The sequence below is a fragment of the Gymnoscopelus braueri genome (assembly GCF_963280865.1).
Source record: "Gymnoscopelus braueri genome assembly, chromosome: 22".
Taxonomy (NCBI): Eukaryota; Metazoa; Chordata; class Actinopteri; order Myctophiformes; family Myctophidae; genus Gymnoscopelus; species Gymnoscopelus braueri.
In genome coordinates this window covers 29805487-29823245 of record NC_137624.1, presented here as the reverse complement: position 1 = coordinate 29823245, position 17759 = coordinate 29805487, and the positions used below count along the sequence as shown (strand labels likewise).

The following is a 17759-nucleotide window of genomic DNA, read 5'->3' as shown; positions in this document are numbered from 1 at the left end:
AGTGTCCCCACTAAGGAAAGTAGGCTTTCAACTCCATAAAACCGTCTTTGTTTTGGTGAGTAGCGAAAGTGTATTTTTTATTTTAACTACAGAATAGAGGCTGGGCAGCCTGGGGTTTGCAATGGCTCGAAAGTATCATAGCGTTATGGAGAACTCCTTCTAACGCTATGGACCAGAGCTAGTATCATGCCAAGCGGCTGCCCCACCGGTTGGGGGGAAACCCCCAGGTTAAATAAACATCTACGAGTAAAATGAAATCGTGCTTCACTGACCTTTTTTCAATTACCATGTCTTTTTTCACGGAGTTATCATTTTTTACTAGAGTCGGCATTTTGTGGGGGAACAATAACACTGCGGCACAGACCAGAAACATAGTAGGCGGGCTCTAAAACCAAAAACCCGGCCTGGTTTCTATCATAGACCGTAAAAGGTTTCTATTCACTGCTCAGTGCTGAGATCCAGTCTAAAGCCCGCCTGGTGCCTGCTGTATCCGATCATTTGCAAACCCACACACACGCTCACACAGACCGTTTTAGTATCCGCTCTAAACCGGATCTGCAACGTAACTTGAGCCCCAGTGGTGGAAAAAAGTACTCACATTTTTTACTTGAGTAAAAGTGCAATGTATAAATACTCTCTTACAAGTGAAAGTCCGGAATTAAAAATGTACTTGAGTAAAAGTGCAAAAGTAAAGTTCCCAAATGTACTTACAGAACCAAAAGTAGAAAGTACTCATTGTGCAGAAGGTCCAATTTCACAAGTTTTCAAATGTATAAAAGGTTTGATTGATTCATTGAAATTTTTATTAGGCAATAATGTAAAACAACACAGTTACATTTATAATACTTTTGTCTAAAAGGTCCGACCAAAAAAGTCCTTGCGGACTTGTTTCCGTTGGGGTCCTTGAATTAATTTCATAGACATAAAATCTTTTGAAAATAGCAGATCTACAAGCTCACGATGTGTCGCATCCATAGACTGTGGTCGCATCGCAATGCATTGTGAGCTTGTAGATCGGCTCTTTTAAAAAGGCCGAAATGTGTATAGGGCTGAAGTGGTTAATGTTTTGTATTTACTATTAATAATACAAATCTACAAGTAACTAGTAACTAACGTTATCAAATGTAGTTACTAGTTACTCCACTGTGGAGCACAAGTATAATATTTGCCTCTGAGATGTAGTGGAGTAGAAGTAAAAGTATTGAAAATTGGAAATCCTCAAGTAAAGTAAAAATGCCTCAAAGTCGTACTGAAGTACAGTACTTGAGTAAATGTACAGTTACTTTACACCACTGTTGACCCCAGTGACGCAATTAGTGCATCATCCTTGATGCCGTATGATCTGTGGTGTGATTGGATCGTTACGGTTCTTGCTACTTCCTATCTTACATATGATTGGTCAAAAGGGTGCCAGCCTTTTCCACACTCGGCACGCGATTGGCCAATACTACCGTCAGTCCGAAGTACCGCTAGTGTTGCCATGTCCGCTTATTATAAGCGACTTTGGGCTTGTTTTTCTGGTAAGATGCTTGTAAATATTGGTAGTGCAGCGTGTTTTTTGGACTTGTTTCTAAAGTGTGCTTGCTTATTTAGCTTGTTTCCAAATGTTTTAATTCTTATTTAAACCAGTGGTTCTCAAATATTTTCATGAAAATGTTTTGCGCCACCACAGGAGAGCATTTGTGTTGTTAGAATGTTTAAAAATATATTTATTGAATATAGCAGATCTACAAATGACGCGTTGTGAGCTTGTATATCGGCTATTTTCAAATAGCCGATGGATTAACTTGCTCATGTGGCCCAGTTACTTTTGGGCTTGTTTTCCTTAGACCTGGTTGCTTATTTCTCTCACAAAATATGGCAACACTGAGTACCGCCCCCAAGCAAAGATCCAGTGTGTGAAATGAAATGTCCTTCTAGCCCCGACTGATGGGACCTGATGGGATGTTAAAGGTAAGCTAATTGCTAACTGCTAACTGTAGAAACACATTATTGATGTCCTGCAGACACCCACAATCAACACATCTAATGTGTCACGTTGAATATAAAACTATCCTACAACATCCCACCAAACTGTGATGTGATGTTGACACATTAGCCATATGTGGCTAGTTCGCTAGCTAACTGGTTAGCAGCCTAGTGAGTGAAGAAAGATTGTCTATAACAACTATGAAACCTATAACTGGTTCTGACATAATATTTCCCAGATAATAAAAGTCACAATCACCAGATTTAACTAGGAGGCGAATCATTACAACAGATACAATAGTATGCTAATGTCATCCAGTCTGCTCTCTGTTCAGCTTTACTCATACCATTAACCACTGTCATTTTTCATTTGAAAGCTGTCAGAGTCTTCAATCGCTATTATCACACCATCTAACTCAGTGGTTCCCAAACTGGGGGGTCGGGATCCCCAGAGGGGTCCCCAAATTAATTTGGGGGGTCCCCAGATGATCAGCTTAATGTGCAACATTGTTTTCTCACTCAACAGTAACTAACCAACATACAGTATAAGTGTATACAGGGTATCTCCACATTTCTAAAGTTAACAATTCAATGACTTTCAAGACCTATTTAATTCCAAATGGTCAAATATTACATAAGACAGAGGCAAACATTGTGGAAATAGCAGATCTATAAGCTTGTAGTTTGGCTATTTTCACAATATTTAACTGAGTCAAACTAAATGTAATGCCAGTTCAAATATGATTATTTTGGGGGGTTGTGGCCTGAAAAGTTTGGGAACCCTTGATCTAACTACATGTTTGTTACATGCTTATTTTTGGGGGGCGTTTCAGCACATCCTAAAAGGTATCTGGTCATGACAGGTCTAAAACGTACCTGGTCATGACACAGGTACCTTTTTAAATAGCACAGTCACCTTTTATGAGATGTGGGTGTCTTGTAAGCCGCAAGCAACTCTTAGATGCTATAATGCTATCTTGGCATCTAGAGTTGTAATACCAACCCTTGACAGCCCATTCATCCAAACAGAAAAGTCCTATCTGATTGTATTAAACAACGTTAAATTCACCAAGATTAGAGCTGTACGGAAAGCTTGGATTATCTTCTTTGCACCTGTCAAGTTTGTGTTTCATAAAAATACACTGTTTACATGTTATGTGCTACTTTCAGTCAATTCCGTGTAGGTGATATTTTTCAAAGTGTTTGAGTTTGGAAGCGCTCGTTGGAAATCACTCAACGGTCCTGCGTACCACCTGTTTCTAAATGTCACATAATGCAGGAGGCAGCAGGACGTTGCGTTATTAAAACAAGCGCTTCCAAACTCCAACACTTGGAGTGGAAAATGATCACCTGCATGGAATTTATTGACAGAAAGTAGCTCCTAACATGTCTACGGTGGATTTTTATGAAACAAAGACTTGACAGATACAAAGAGGATAATCCAAGCTTTCCGTACAGCTGCAATCTTGGTGAGTTTAACGTTGTTTAATACAATCAGATGGGACTTTTCTGTTTGGATGAATGGGTTGGTATTGCAACTCTATATGCCAGATAGAATAATAGCATCTAAGAGTTGCTTGCGGCTAGGTGTCTTGCTGATAGTTTGAAAATGGACAAACTATGGCTTTTCTTGTCTTGAATCATGTGGGAAAGTTAGTTATTGGGTTGGGTTTCCATGCTAAATCATGAATGATGGCAAGTTAATTTTCGTTTGTGGAGTCAAAGGCATTATTTTCATTCATGGAGTCGAGGCCATTATTTTTGATCAGCTACGTGTACTGTCCACCAATCCATCATGTTTCTTAAAACAATAGGTCGCCAGGGCCCTGCTGCAACATAATAGCATGAAAGAGGAAGATCTGCACACCTAGAAAGCTTTACCTCCAGATATTAGGTTCCCAAACCCAGTGCTGCTGGTCTTTGGGCTACAGTTCTATTCAGAAGTAAGACCAGTATTGGGAATCTGGTTGAGAAGTGGATGACGACAGACAGATCACCAGCAGGCCCTGTCCTGGCTGCTCACAGAAGAGAGAGGAAGCCTTCTGGAAGGTGACTGTGACGGGGCCTCAGACAACTGTGGCCTTTTGGCATTTTTGTTACTGAGATGTCAGTCAGAAGAGCGGAAGGGATGACCATCGCCCAGGCTTTGGCCATGACAGTAGCTGAGATACCAGTGTTTCTATATTCCACGTTTGGCCAGGTAAAACACTTCAGCGCTTCTGTGATTTGTTCTGTGCTCAGTGTGCTGTAGTTGGAGTTCTGCACAAACATGCACTACTTACCTGTCCTGTGTGGACTGGATATCTTTTGTCTTTAACAGTTTTTTATTGCTTTTGTTTTAAACATACACATCTGTAACAAGACATGTAAAAATATATATATTGTTGAAACAATGATCATGTTTTCTATGTTGGATATCTTCTCTAAATGATTAAATACTGAAAACGTAATTATTCTTCAGCAATATGGATATTGGAGAGCTCTGTGTTAAAAGACTTAAGGCTAATTTATTCTTCTTCCCTTTCACTTGGCAAAAATGACATATTTTCGACTGAAAAAAGTGTTGACGTGAGTTGCATCAAGCCTAAGGTTGGTCAGGCTTGCTTAAGTTGTAACTTTAATTAGTGCATCTCCCTCTTTCAGTCCATATTCTCGTTTCAAACTTTTGTAATGAGCAATATGGAAAACATACATGAAATTCTAATTCAAGATCCAAGATCCTGTTTTAAAAACAACATAAAACACGGATAACAAACAAAATACAAAGATATAATGCATTAACAACACATAACCCTCCCCCCCCCGACCCCCACCCTGGCACACCTTTTCCTAATTATACATCCCTCCCTCTGTCAGTCCATATTCTCTCAGCTTAAGCTTACACCCAGCTTGAAGAAGGTGCTATTTGCTACCGCACTGGGTAGTGTGGCACTGGCTCTTACTGCACATCATCTTAAACGGAGAGGTCGGAAGAGGAAACAGGTAACGCAAGGAAAGGATGGACAAAGGACTGTGGGAATTCCTGAGGCATTGCTGAAGACGGGTAGACCCTCATCTCTGAAGAGAGGTGAGGATGTTAGTCAAGTTGAACAAGTTTAAAGGAATGTCCCCAAGTTGTTGAATGTCTCAAACTGAATGTCTGCTAAACTCAGAGAATGCTTCATTTCTGCTACAGGTCCATATCCTGGCCGCCAAATGATGAGTCCAAGCACACGGAGCAATGATGCAATAAGTGGAATCTCCTCTCTGGCCCACAGCAAACACTCAAATTCCTCACACAGCAACTCAAATGTAAATCAATGTAAATTATGTAACTTTGTCCCATTGGTCTGTCTTATTTGGGGTGTCTATTGTATTAATTAGCTGTGTGTGTGTGTGTGTGTGTGTGTGTGTGTGTGTGTGTGTGTGTCAGACGCGGGTCACCGTCTCCCCAAATCAGTCAGCCAACCCATCTACTCCTTGGGAGGCAGAGCCTGTAGTGGAAGAGCCAGGTGCAGCAGAGGATGCAAATGCAGAGAATCTCTATGTATTGGGTACGTACTTTCTGTAGTTTGTTTTATACAAACAACATGACTTGAACAAGAATTTGGTATATTGATTAACATTATTCTTTATCATGCTTGAGATACATCGGCTACCAAGTTTCTGACCAGGCAATTGATAGTTGCTTGTCCAGCAAGAAAAAATTGTGTGGAGGAAGTATAGCTCCTCACCTTGTGAAGGACTACAGTATACAAGTGTATAATGTTAGTTGCCCACCCTCACAGAAACGGTGGTTGAATTCTTCGCTGTGTCTCTGGCTTGGTTGGGTGCTCAAATGAACACAATTGGCAGGGTTTGCGGTTGGTAAACTGGCAAGTGATCATGTCCATGTTGCTGCATTAGTGACCTCTGCTGATTTGTTGGGGCACCTATTAAACAGGAATAGGATCTGAGGGAGATAGTTTAAACCTCTGTACGTACTGACAGGTTCTCCCACTCCCAGTGAAACTCCATGCTGTCAGGTGAAAAGAAGCAGCTGGTGACTATGTGTATCAGAGGAGACATGTGGTTGTCTGCACACTCCCCAGACCAACAGTGCAGGGGGTCAGTGACAGAGACCACATTACCAAATCTGTAGGAGTAGTAGCAAAAAGTGTGTTTACAAGAAAACGCAAATGACAGAATATCTTCTCTGGCAGAAATGGAAACTTGTGTTCATAAATAATTCATAGTGCTATAAGGGAAATGTTTGAATGATAAAGTTGGACACTTTGCATTGGCTTACTAGAATAGCTTTATAACAGTCTGCTTGTTATCTTTGCCTACTGCAAAAGCACATGCGTCACAAAGGTCAATGACCAAGCATTGATCTCTTTTCATTTTGTTTATTACATAACCCAGTTTGAACTAGCAACCAGTACCCTCTTCAGAAGACAAATGGAATACAGAGAGCATGATATGAATAGTAATCTCCAAAAATGTTGAGGCTGTATATACTGTTGTATACTAATGTTCATTATTGATGTTGTCTGTTTGTGTGTGATGTCTTTACCCTGCTGTATCTACAGTACTTCCTCTGTTACTGTATCTTAACTGCTGTGCTGCCTCAGGCGACTGAATTTCCCTTGCGGGATCAATAAAGGTCTTATCTTGGACACTTGCGTCATTGCGTTCCCAGAGATAAAACATCCTATCAAATGGGGATCTGAATGCTGACATTACATGTCAGCGCTCAGCCGTGTTGGGTAAAGTGTTACTGTACTGCAACTACTTTTTGCAGGAACTAGTGGTGTAACTACCGTAGTTACTCTTTCCAATTCAATAATGCCATGGTTATTGGCATTATTAACGATACAGTTACTGAAATTTAAATGGGCTCGTTACTTATTGTGAAAATACTATAGCTGACAACTTCAGAGGATTAAAGGTGTATTATGATCCAACTTCTACTCTCACACTAGCCCTGTCTGTGACCTCCCCTCCCTGTCAGAATAGCTGTTAGTCAGTTGGCAATATCTATTGTGGCCAGATACGTTTCATTGCCGTACACTAGTCTCATTCACGAATAGAATTTAGAGAAGTTGTCAAAAAACACATTTATGTGGAATGATTTTTGTGAAAAATATACCAGTGAAAGATTATATCAAAAATAACTTTAGTTTAATTGAAATCTCCATGGTTATGCTTTCTCTTCCATTCTTCCCATTTTCCACCAGGGATGGAGTTGTTTGAAGAGGCCTTGCAGAAGTGGGAGCAGGCGCTCAACATTCGCCACAACTTCCACTCTTCCTCCAACAGTAGTACCAGCCTCGCCCTGCAGGGAGCAGCATGTCTTGACATTCCCTTGGTGCATAACATTTATATATATTTTTTTACATATTTTTAACCATTGATAGACACATATTTTCAAACAATTTAAAAAGAATAGCTGATCTACAAGCTCACAATGTGTTGTGATGTGACGTTACAGTTGAAGTACAGTGAGTTGGTGTCTGGCATATATTATACTTGTTGTGGATTTAAATACAACTCACAAGCGTTGTCATATTTGATCCCTAATGTGACTTATTTTCTGCCACTCTGCACTGTTAACTACTTTAACACTAACGTCCCAATTCTGGGCATGTCATAATACCCAGAATTATGTCATAATAAGTGAACATTTGTGAGATTTGTGAGATCGGCTAGTTTCGTATTTTTCCCCCACATTTGATAATGGGAAACATCACTTGTTTAAGAGTTAAATTGTATTAACTGGAGAGTAATTTAAGAAATATGTGTGAGTCTACTAATAGGGCTTCCGTTCTCATTTGCATTGGGCACTGGATTATCAAGGCACACACTGGATTCTAATTGTGTTTTTTTGCATTACTCACTGTTAATAAATGAAAATGTATTTACTGTGGAAAAAACAAGATTGTTTCCAGAGAGCAAGTGACTGATTTTGGTTTCTGTCATACCTCTGTAATGTTGTAGGTGGATACACGTAATAAAGTGTTTGCAGAGAAATTGGAGACCCTCTTACACCGAGCGTACCACCTCCAGGAGGACTTTGGAAGCACTATCCCACCAGACAGCCTGCTGGCTGACTTTGGTAAAATATTATCATCATAGATAGGGAGGGGTACAACAGTTAATCAATCAAATCAATTTAATCAAATATAAAATAAAAAATGTTGATTATCTATTTTAATAAAAAAATAATAGACTTTGGGCAAATATTTTTAATTTAGCTTTTAATTGCCCACCTTTTTTTAAATAACGAATAGCAGATCAACAAGCTCTGTAAGCATTGTTCGTATCTTTTGACAAATGAAGTTTCATGAAAGCTATCTTAATGAAACTTATGAACTTAAGAAGAATATTACAATAAGGCACCAGGAAGTGTTTTGGACCATCACATTGAGTAACAGTCATCATACTTTTGTTAAAAGCATCAATGTTCAGTGTGGTTCACACATTTTTCTGGTATTCCTCTAGCAGAGAGTGAAGGAACACTTATCTTGCCTAATGTGGAGAGTTCACTCAGACATCTAGATGATGATGCAACGACAATTACTTCTGACGATTCTTTCTTCTCAGCTGCAGAGGTCAGTTCTTTCGTTCTGCTAACAGAATGTCTCTTACAAAAAAAAAGGTTGACCATTATTAATCCCACAGGGGGAATTCAGTTTCAGCTTCACTCACCTGATGGCTACTCAGGTGGTCTTGATGAATGCTTTTCAGTACCTACAGTACATACTAGGGATGGGCATTTGGACTTTTTGGGGGGAAATGTGTAACCTTTGGAATGTTGGTGGTTGACCGTGGTTTACTATCTATTAGGTCATAACAATAAATAAAGTTGCAGTCCTATGTGTGGGCAGTTCAAATAGGGCCTAAAACATGTATTGTAACATACATTAGGTCTACAGCTGATCTCTTCTCTTCAAATGTTTATTTTTAAATTTTTTATTAGGTATTGTAACATTGTGTGAGGAATAATTATAGCTTATTTAAGTGATTTATTCCATTAATATTCTATTATTATAATTTTGTTCTTCTCTTTTTTTGTATTTATTTAGAGTAGCCAATTATTTTTTACCCTCTTTTTCTCCCCAATTTAGTCCTTATGCCAATTAATTCCTCCCCACACACATTTCTGTGTTGTCACTGCTGTTGCTTCCTACTGACTCACCTGCCAGTGAGGAGCCCCCACCGGGAGGACGTAGGGCCTTCGTCCTACTCCTCCCGCCCAACACTCCCTGCTGACAGGTGCCGCCCCCAGCCCATAGGAATACATGCAGTGACAATCATCACCCTCCCCGCCCGGCTTCCCTACCCAAACACGGGCCAATTGTGTTCCTATAGACCGGTTGCTTTTATACATTTTTTTAATACAACTTAATTCCGGTTAGTCCTAAACGGTTAGTAACACACATTTCGGTTAACGGTCCCATCCCTAGTACATACCAGTGTGCCAAACGGATATGCCTGATTTACTGTACTGTATGCTTCTGTCAAACACCAAAAGCCAATTTACGAGCTCACAATGCATCGTGCTGTGATGCATTTGAGCTTGTAGATCAGCAATTTGTGGTGCGCAACAAGGTGCGCGACACTGGTGCACAGCTGTCTATAAATCAGGCTGTAGTCATTAGTGTTTTGACTGTGAGCATTTCTCCTTCTGTGCAGTTGTTTGATGCCATGACACTAGATGAGCTGTACCAACCTCTTAAGGCTGCTGCTCTTTATGAAGAGGCCCTTGAGCTTGTGCGGCAAGACAAAGTGGTCTATCGGTCCCTCAGGTAGCTAACGATTCATAATGAAGGCCTAATACACCAATATACAGTAGTGTACAGAAAAATTATAACGTCTTATTTTGTTTAATTTCTCTCATCCACCTCTTGTCTACAACAGGACTGAATTACTTGAATGTTATGGAGACGAAGACTTTCTTGCCAAGCTTCACTGTGTGAGACAAGCATTCCAGGTCAGTTCCTGCAGTATCTAAATCATGCTCACTGTACTGTATAATCATGCTCACTGTACTGTATGCATGGATACAGTCATCATATTGCTGTTGTGGATTTTGAGACGGTTTAATTAGATATTCCACATTTTCCAAGTGCCCACCTGGAAAAGACCAATATTTTAAAAACATTTGTATGTTTACATGACCCAAATAAGTTGTAGACGTTTGTGAAATTGTTGGCTATTCAGTGATTTTTTAACGTTGTCTCTACTATAGATTATAATATTAGACACTGAACTAGGTACTCTTTTATGTATCTGAGATGAACGGTGCAAGGAGAGCAGCGCAGTCCCAGAATCCCTGAATACTCTATACACCAAAATATTTAATGCCAGCCCAGTACAAGGCCATGGCAAATGAACTACATACAGTACAAATGTATATACTACAAATGCCTTAGCTGAACAGCATTGAGAAAAGAGCCTACACAAATCCAACCAATCTGCTCACCGGGAGCAGTTAGGGGTTCAGTGTCTTGCTCAAGGACACTTCGACAGTAACACTGTGGGAGCCCGGGCTCGAAGTCAGTGGTTGCTCTACCTCCTGAGCCACTGCTGCCCCTAACATGGGATTCATGAGTCCCTTGATTTTATGTAGGACTGAAAAATGTATTGAAAACGTTCTTTTAAAAGATGTATATTTATATATATCATAAAGGCTACAATGAATTTGATGGATTAAGGCTCAAGGAGGCCCCTGGGCCGGACAGGCAGGCGAATATGCAAGATACTCTAGTTTGAAAACATAAAATAGCACATAAGTGGTTAACCTCTGACGACAAATCTGACCCTTATATGGGGCATGTGTTGGCCAACACTCATCTGGCATGCGTAAAAAAAAGACACCTAGCCAAGTTCAATTCTGCCTAAAGAAAACGTAAATGGATGAAAGTGAAGACATTTTGTAATTTGAGTTATTATTAGGATTATAGTACATAAGAATTAACAGATTCATAAAAAATTAAGTTCGCTATGTTTCTGAACCAGTGTACAAAGGAGTTGAATATGTTATTTAATACTGCAGTTTTTATTAGAAGCCTAGTTGTAAGTTATTTTTGTTTATGTTTACAGTTAGATGTTGGATTGTTTGTGCTTGCAAGAGTGCATGAATAAATGCACTAGTGAGATTTAGATGTGAAAGGTACCTTCATTTAACTCTTTGAGTTTAATGTATTTTTTGGTAATGTTGTTTAGTAAGATGCAAGAGTCATGACAGTACTTTTCTCCTTTCTTGTTTACTATCTAATACTCTATTATTTTATGCAGGTTCTGTTGTTGGATGAAACTCACCGGACATTTTTTATGGAGTCGGGGAAGCAAATGATTGTGGGCTTGATGGTTAAGGCAAACAAGGTAAAACCTTTTACTTGGGTCATTCATTATTCATTTGCTGTATCTTTGCTTACTTTTACTTGTTTCTTTGGACATATTGGAATATTGTATTATTTTTCTTACCCCACTTCAGAGTCCCAAGGCCTTTCTAGAGGCCTATGAAGACATGCTGCTGTACACTAAGAGAGAAGAGACATGGCCCATCACCAAAATGGAGCTAGAGGGCAGAGGGGTGAGCAATACTATTATTCCCTTCTCCCCCCTTCTTTTTTTGGGGGCTTTTCTAGCCTTTATTTGAAGGCTGCTTTATAGTAAAGGGATGTACTTACATGACTGTTCTAGTCGTTCTATTGTTTGCCGTTACCCACTTAGTTACCAATATCAGGGTATTTGGTCAAAAATATTGTCATATCTGATTTGATCCATATCGCCCAGCCGTACTGTAACTGTGACTTAGTTAAAAGTGACTTTTTTTTATAATTTGTGAAACATATATTAACTTTTTCTGCTCTTTCACACATTGACATTTTCCTGAGATTGTAGACTGTATAATCTGATTTATTTGCGATATGATTTTTGTGGGTGCATTTTTGTTTGTCTATAGTCTATATTTTTATATAGCGTTGCTGTCTGGCAGAAACCTTGTATCTCTATATTTCCTTTGCCCTCCTTTTTTTTCTGCACAAAAGTAGTGAAAATAAAAGATGTACAAGCTCACAACACATCACATCCTGAGGCGCTGTGTGCTTGTAGATCAGCTATTTTCACTATTTTTAAATGTTTTTAAAATAATAATACAAAATGAACGGTTTTGGACATGCAATGTTTCCACCCGATGGCAACTATAGGTGACTTTTTGATTGTCATTCTGTGATTCCTGTAGGTGGTGTCTATGAACTTCTTTGACATCGTGATGGACTTCATCCTGATGGATGCATTTGAAGATCTAGAGAGTCCTCCCTCATCTGTGGTGGCAGTGTTGAGGAACCGCTGGCTGTCAGATAGCTTTAAAGAGACAGTAAGTTGCATATACACTCACACTCAGACACAGAATATATAAGTACATTATTTTAGAATGACACTAATAGACTCGAGTAAAATATACACTAACATCTGTATGTGTCTATCAGGCCCTGGCTACAGCGTGCTGGTCTGTTCTTAAAGCCAAAAGACGTCTTCTTATGGTGAGGTTGAACACATTCCAATTAACAGAACTACCTTTCAATATCTTTACAGGTGGATTTAGCCAGTTCCTTCTTATAATGGATTTCAATTGTTCCACTTCCATAGGTTCCTGATGGGTTTATCTCCCACTTCTATGCCATATCAGAACACGTGAGCCCAGTTTTAGCATTTGGGTTCTTGGGGCCGAGGCAACACCTAACTGAAGTATGCACAATCTTCAAGGTATGTCTTTAATTATTTATTTTTTTTCCCATTTCTGCTAAGCAGCAAGCTAGATAAGCTTAGATTAATTTAGTTTACAGTAATAGCTCTGCGACTGCAAAGGAGAAACAAGAGGGGGGGAAGGCGGAAGGGATAACATATTTACCCAACGGCAATAAAAAATGAATGACCAAGGGGGTGGAGATATCAAGAGCAGTGGCATGGGTTTCCTCCCATTCCCCAGAAAATCCAACCCTGCCTATGATATGATCAATGCTGAAATAAGGAGTAGGCCTGCACACAAGTGACCTTAATGAAGGTCAGTTGACGGTATTGTTGTGCTTTAATGAAGTGATACGCAAGTGAAGACGGTGTGTGGGACTACAAATGTTTTCAACGTTGGCTGTTCCTCTCCTATGCACCTGTCCAATGTCAGCAGGTGTGCAAAAAGGCTTTATCTAAAAACAATGTTCCAAATTCAATCTGTAACAAACCTCTTTCTCACCTCTCCTCTTTAGCAACAAATAGTGCAGTACCTTAAGGATATGTTTGACCATGACAAGGTTCGCTTCACCTCTGACCAGTGTTTGGCTGAGGACATCCTGAACCTCTCCCATCGGCGTAGTGAGATTTTACTGGGCTATCTGGGAATTGAGAGCCTGCTGGAGCTCAACGGAACTCTGCTTAGAGACACAGGAGGCCCCTCTAGGCTGAACTGAGACTATGGGCTTATATGTCAGATTGAGTATATTTGGACTAACCAAGTGGGAAGGACAGGGAATCACAGCTTACCTTCTATTATACTGATTTTTAAATTATTGGCACCCAAGCATTTTACATTTGTATCTACAATGAACAGTTGGGAAATGTGTAAAGTGATGTTGCCCCCAATGCAGCATGTGCTCAAGAGATGTCTCCAGATATTGTGTACAACACTTTGTGAGGGCTGGACAAAATGTGTCAAAGGACATTCAAAATGTGTGTTCTGAAGTAAAAGACAAATGGTATAAAATCAAATTGTGTACGGTAAATGGGATTGGCCTATATACATAAATGCGGCATGACCAAAGGAATCACAATGTTCATATTTTAAAAGTCGGCTGATGGGTGTGTGGTAGCTGTAATTTGTTGTGGTTCCTAAGATCCATATACTCTATATCTGTCTGCTATATCCCAATCATATAAAAGACTCCATGGTCAAAACTGTAATAATTCAAAAACTAGACAACCCACAGCTTAGATAAATACAATAGATGAGTCAGCAGAAACAACTAAATATTTTAACATATAAATTATGTTCAAGGTGTTTATTGTCACTGTACACAATCAATACAGATGGTCACTGTACACAATCAATACAGATGGTAGCCGCATTAAGCAGGAAGACATTCTTGTACTTCCTGATTCCTCAACAGTGTGAATAGCAATAAAGTAAGAATACAATTATATAGGTTAGAAAGGTAAAATAATGGTAATAAATAAGGAATTATAAGAACTGAATAGCCAAAATAGCCATACAAATAGGCAGATATTAATCATATATTATTAATAGCACAGTCATCTATGTGACTGCAATGGTGGTGGCATTAAAGGAGAATACCGGACAAATTAAGTGTTGTCTTTGATGTCTCGTTACTCACCTACCGACGTGAAAAGTGGCGTTCTTTTTTCCATAGATTCCCCTGTCGTAATTTTTTAAACCCCCTCCGTTGTCATAATGGGAGCGCGTGGGTTAGGGAGATTCGTCTATTATAACCGATGCAAAGTAGTTTTTTTCTCTACTGCTAGTCATTGTGGAGTCTCATGATAGTCAAACATGCGCTGAAACTTCCTGCGAGCCCACCGTTAATGGCGAACGATTTAACACTGGATGCTTGTTTCTTTCCAGAACCTGGCAACTGGTGTTGCCAGGTTCAGGAAACAAGCAACAAGCTCCCATTATGACAACGGAGGGGGTTTAAAAAATGACGACAGGGGAATCTATGGAAAAAAAGAACGCCACTTTTCACGTCGGTAGGTGAGTAACGAGACATCAAAGACAACACTTAATTTGTCCGGTATTCTCCTTTAAAGTGAATATTCTATAGTGCAGTAAAATACTGAACATCAGTAAATATTAGAAATGGCAATAGGAAATGTGAAAGGAATTTGTACAGTCCATAATCTGTAAACTTTTTTAAATATCTAAACATTTTTAGTTCAGAGGTCCAATGGCCAGAGGATAGAAACTGTCCCTGAGCCTGCTGGATCGAGATCTGATGCTCCGGCACCGTTTCCCTGACGGTAGCAGAGTGAACAGTCCATTGCTGTGGTGACAAGCTGCTTTGATCCTCTGAGACTTCGCCCTACTCCTCTGGGTGTAGAAGCCCTGCATGGCTGGCAGCTCAGTTATTCGTATTATGTCTATGAAGTTTATAAATTGTGGTCATAGTGAAAGTGACAAAAAAAGGTACATCTGCGTAAAATGCATGTCCCTTCTGGGATTCAAACTATGATCTTTCAGTATTCCAACCAATAACCACTGTGCGTAGCTGCAAGTGCACTGGACTGAAATTAGTGACGAATGACTCATTGCCAACTGTGGCTGTTTTGTAGTTTCACTGGCTCAACACCAAAATAGGATGTGCGTTAAATTATTTTTGAATGCCTGTTCTTTGTGGACTATCATGACGTTTCACAGCTTAATATCACCTAAACCATAAGTGCTATCACTAGGGTATTTGAAGGTGAGTGAAAGCAGGAACTGGAGAACATGTTAAGGTATGTCGATGTAATAGAAGAATTGTGGGAGCAGCATTATTTCTAAAAAAGTATATAGTATAGTAATAGGCAGCATTGAGTGTGCAGATCCAATGTGTTTTTTGTGCCAAACAAATGATCATAATTCAATAACTAAATCACAGAGCTTCGATTATGATATCAGGAATCAGTGGACCCTTATAGACAATTTTATTGTAAGTATTTAAAACAAATTGACCATTCCAACAGTTTAGAAAATGTGAGAATTCTTGCAATTCCACCTACCTTCACTCTAAGCCACTAACAATTTGTGGTACACGTACTGCAGTAAAATGTGTTGCAATTAGGAGTTCGATATATCAAAATCTATAAAAGATATTGCTTATAAATACGAGCACACAATTTGATACGTATGTGGTGTAAAAACTAGGAGTAGCATGGCAGTTTTTAATTAAAAAAAATAAGTATGAGCAATAAAGGCAACCACACTAATGGTAAAACCTTAATGTATTGGCTTGATTTCTGACCATCTAAGCTATGATTAAACCAAAATGTTCAAAATTCAGGTTTAAAGTACCAGTAATAAATGATAACCAAATGTATTTGGTCTACACATCGAATAAGGCATAAAACTAGATTGTTGAAAGGAGAAGAAGAAAAGAAGCCACTCTAAAGACAGACTTTAGGAAGTGAATTAAAAGATTTAGAAGATTTTGCTAATATTTCTTGGGCAGGTTATTCAAAAGTCTAGCTCTGATGGCAAAGGCCTGGTCATCTTTATTTATCAGTAATATCTGCAAAGCCATGTTCTAGTGAGTCAAAACTATGAGTTCTTGCTTTCTTTGTTAAAAAAACAAATGATTAGGTGTCATCTGCCTAACAGTGGAAGTGGACATTTACAGATAATTTAACCAAGAAGGAGGATAGATGGAGAAAACGATCAGATTTAAACCTAGGTACCCCACATAATTGATATTTATATACAGTAGCTACTAGCTACCCATGTTTCCCATATCAGCCTCTGTTGTATTGTAAATTGCAATAGATCTTTGCCTTTTATATTTTTGAGAATTCAACTGTAAATATCTCTTAATATTGCCATTATGTGCAAACATCCCTGCCAATAACTTATTGGCAATAAGGAGGAGATATCTAATTCTGACGAGAACTTTGCTGAGGATAATGAAGCATTTCCTCACTGGATACTGAACAAGTGTTATTGAGAATATGAGTTATACCAGCTCAGAGCTGTGCCTTTGATACCCGCCCAATGCTAAGCGATCAAGTAAAGTGATATCTACAGGATCAAAGGCTGACATGACTGACATGTTAACAGTAGAACAAAGCCCATCATCTGCTTTCAGAAGTCGAGGTCTTTTATGATGACATTCATGACTGTAAGCTTATTGACTTTCCATTGCTATTCTGCTCTTCTGTAGCGTATCTTTATGGCCAGGCTATTATTACTAAGCCAAGGTGTAGCCTTAAAGCCTTCGTTGCAGGTTGGTGTTGCACACCGGAAATAGCTGTTCTACAAGCTTGCAGCACATCACGTTGAGAGCTTGTAGATCGGCTATTTTTGGTGCACGACACGACGCACTCAAGCTACATTGAGTTGAGTTGAATTCATTCTAGGTATAACTGTGCAAACTGCTACAGTGCCAATAGATTGGATCAGTGTTATGTATTAACATAGGATTGAATCAAGCTCACGTGGCAAACTGAAGACCAGCATCACCTCTTCATCTACATCAAACAGCTATTTACTTTAATCAGAAACAAATTAATTGGACAGTTTTATGTATTGAGGTCACCTCTGCACACATTAACGTGTCCATTATGGGGACTTGGCTTCACCTCGCTGGGTGAAATGGATAATTCTAAGAAAGGGGCAGACTACTCAAATCACTTGAGCTGAGTCAAGTCTCCATATACAGAACATGGAATATGTTCTGAGTGATTAGGTAATTCATTACATTGTCCATGTGCAAGAAGAAATGGTGTGAAACATTGTTTGAGTATTTGTATATTTCTTTTATATTAAAGGGGATAGAATGTTTTTTTTAATCCATTGCAAAAAGGATGTTTTGCAATGAGTGAAGTCAGCTGAAGGATGTAATTATTCTTGTTTCCTTGTTGATTTAGTACCTCTGTGATCTTGAGTATTTATTTTATTTGTGATAAATGTTTGGCATTCAAAGGTGACACACATGCCATTGAAATGAAAAGAGGCATGATGTTTGAAATAATTTCACTTATTAGGTGAGCATGTCTGCTCCAGTGGAGCCAAAAATAATCGCCCTAAAACCTTTTGCCTGAATTGTGCCCAAGCTTCGCAA

The 17759-nt window shown here is 39.1% G+C and overlaps 1 protein-coding gene across 3 annotated transcripts; it reads left to right on the top strand.

Moving 5' to 3' along the window:
* Positions 1-1880: 1880 nt before the first annotated feature.
* Positions 1881-14370, top strand: miga2 (mitoguardin 2). 3 transcript variants are annotated; one of them, XM_080418675.1, is made up of 16 exons: positions 1881-1953; positions 3783-4168; positions 4825-5035; positions 5144-5259; positions 5381-5501; positions 7167-7297; positions 7927-8044; positions 8434-8540; positions 9625-9737; positions 9850-9922; positions 11230-11316; positions 11429-11527; positions 12179-12313; positions 12426-12479; positions 12586-12702; positions 13200-14369. In XM_080418675.1, the coding sequence occupies exons 2-16, from the start codon at positions 4073-4075 to the stop codon at positions 13398-13400; spliced, it is 1779 nt and encodes a 592-aa protein (XP_080274801.1). In that variant the 5' UTR covers positions 1881-1953; positions 3783-4072; the 3' UTR covers positions 13401-14369. The 3 variants fall into 3 exon arrangements, with proteins under 3 accessions (XP_080274801.1, XP_080274800.1, XP_080274802.1); XM_080418674.1 differs by having other exon boundaries at positions 8431-8540; XM_080418676.1 differs by lacking the exon at positions 4825-5035 and having other exon boundaries at positions 8431-8540; positions 13200-14370.
* Positions 14371-17759: the final 3389 nt, after the last annotated feature.

Excerpts from the sequence above, each read along its gene's own strand:
- miga2 (XM_080418674.1), top strand. The coding sequence starts at position 4,073 with ATGTCAGTCAGAAGAGCGGAAGGGATGACCATCGCCCAGGCTTTGGCC. Across the intron at positions 7,298-7,926 it reads CATGTCTTGACATTCCCTTG|GTGGATACACGTAATAAAGT; the intron begins GTGCATAACATT and ends GTAATGTTGTAG. Across the intron at positions 12,314-12,425 it reads CAGATAGCTTTAAAGAGACA|GCCCTGGCTACAGCGTGCTG; the intron begins GTAAGTTGCATA and ends TGTGTCTATCAG.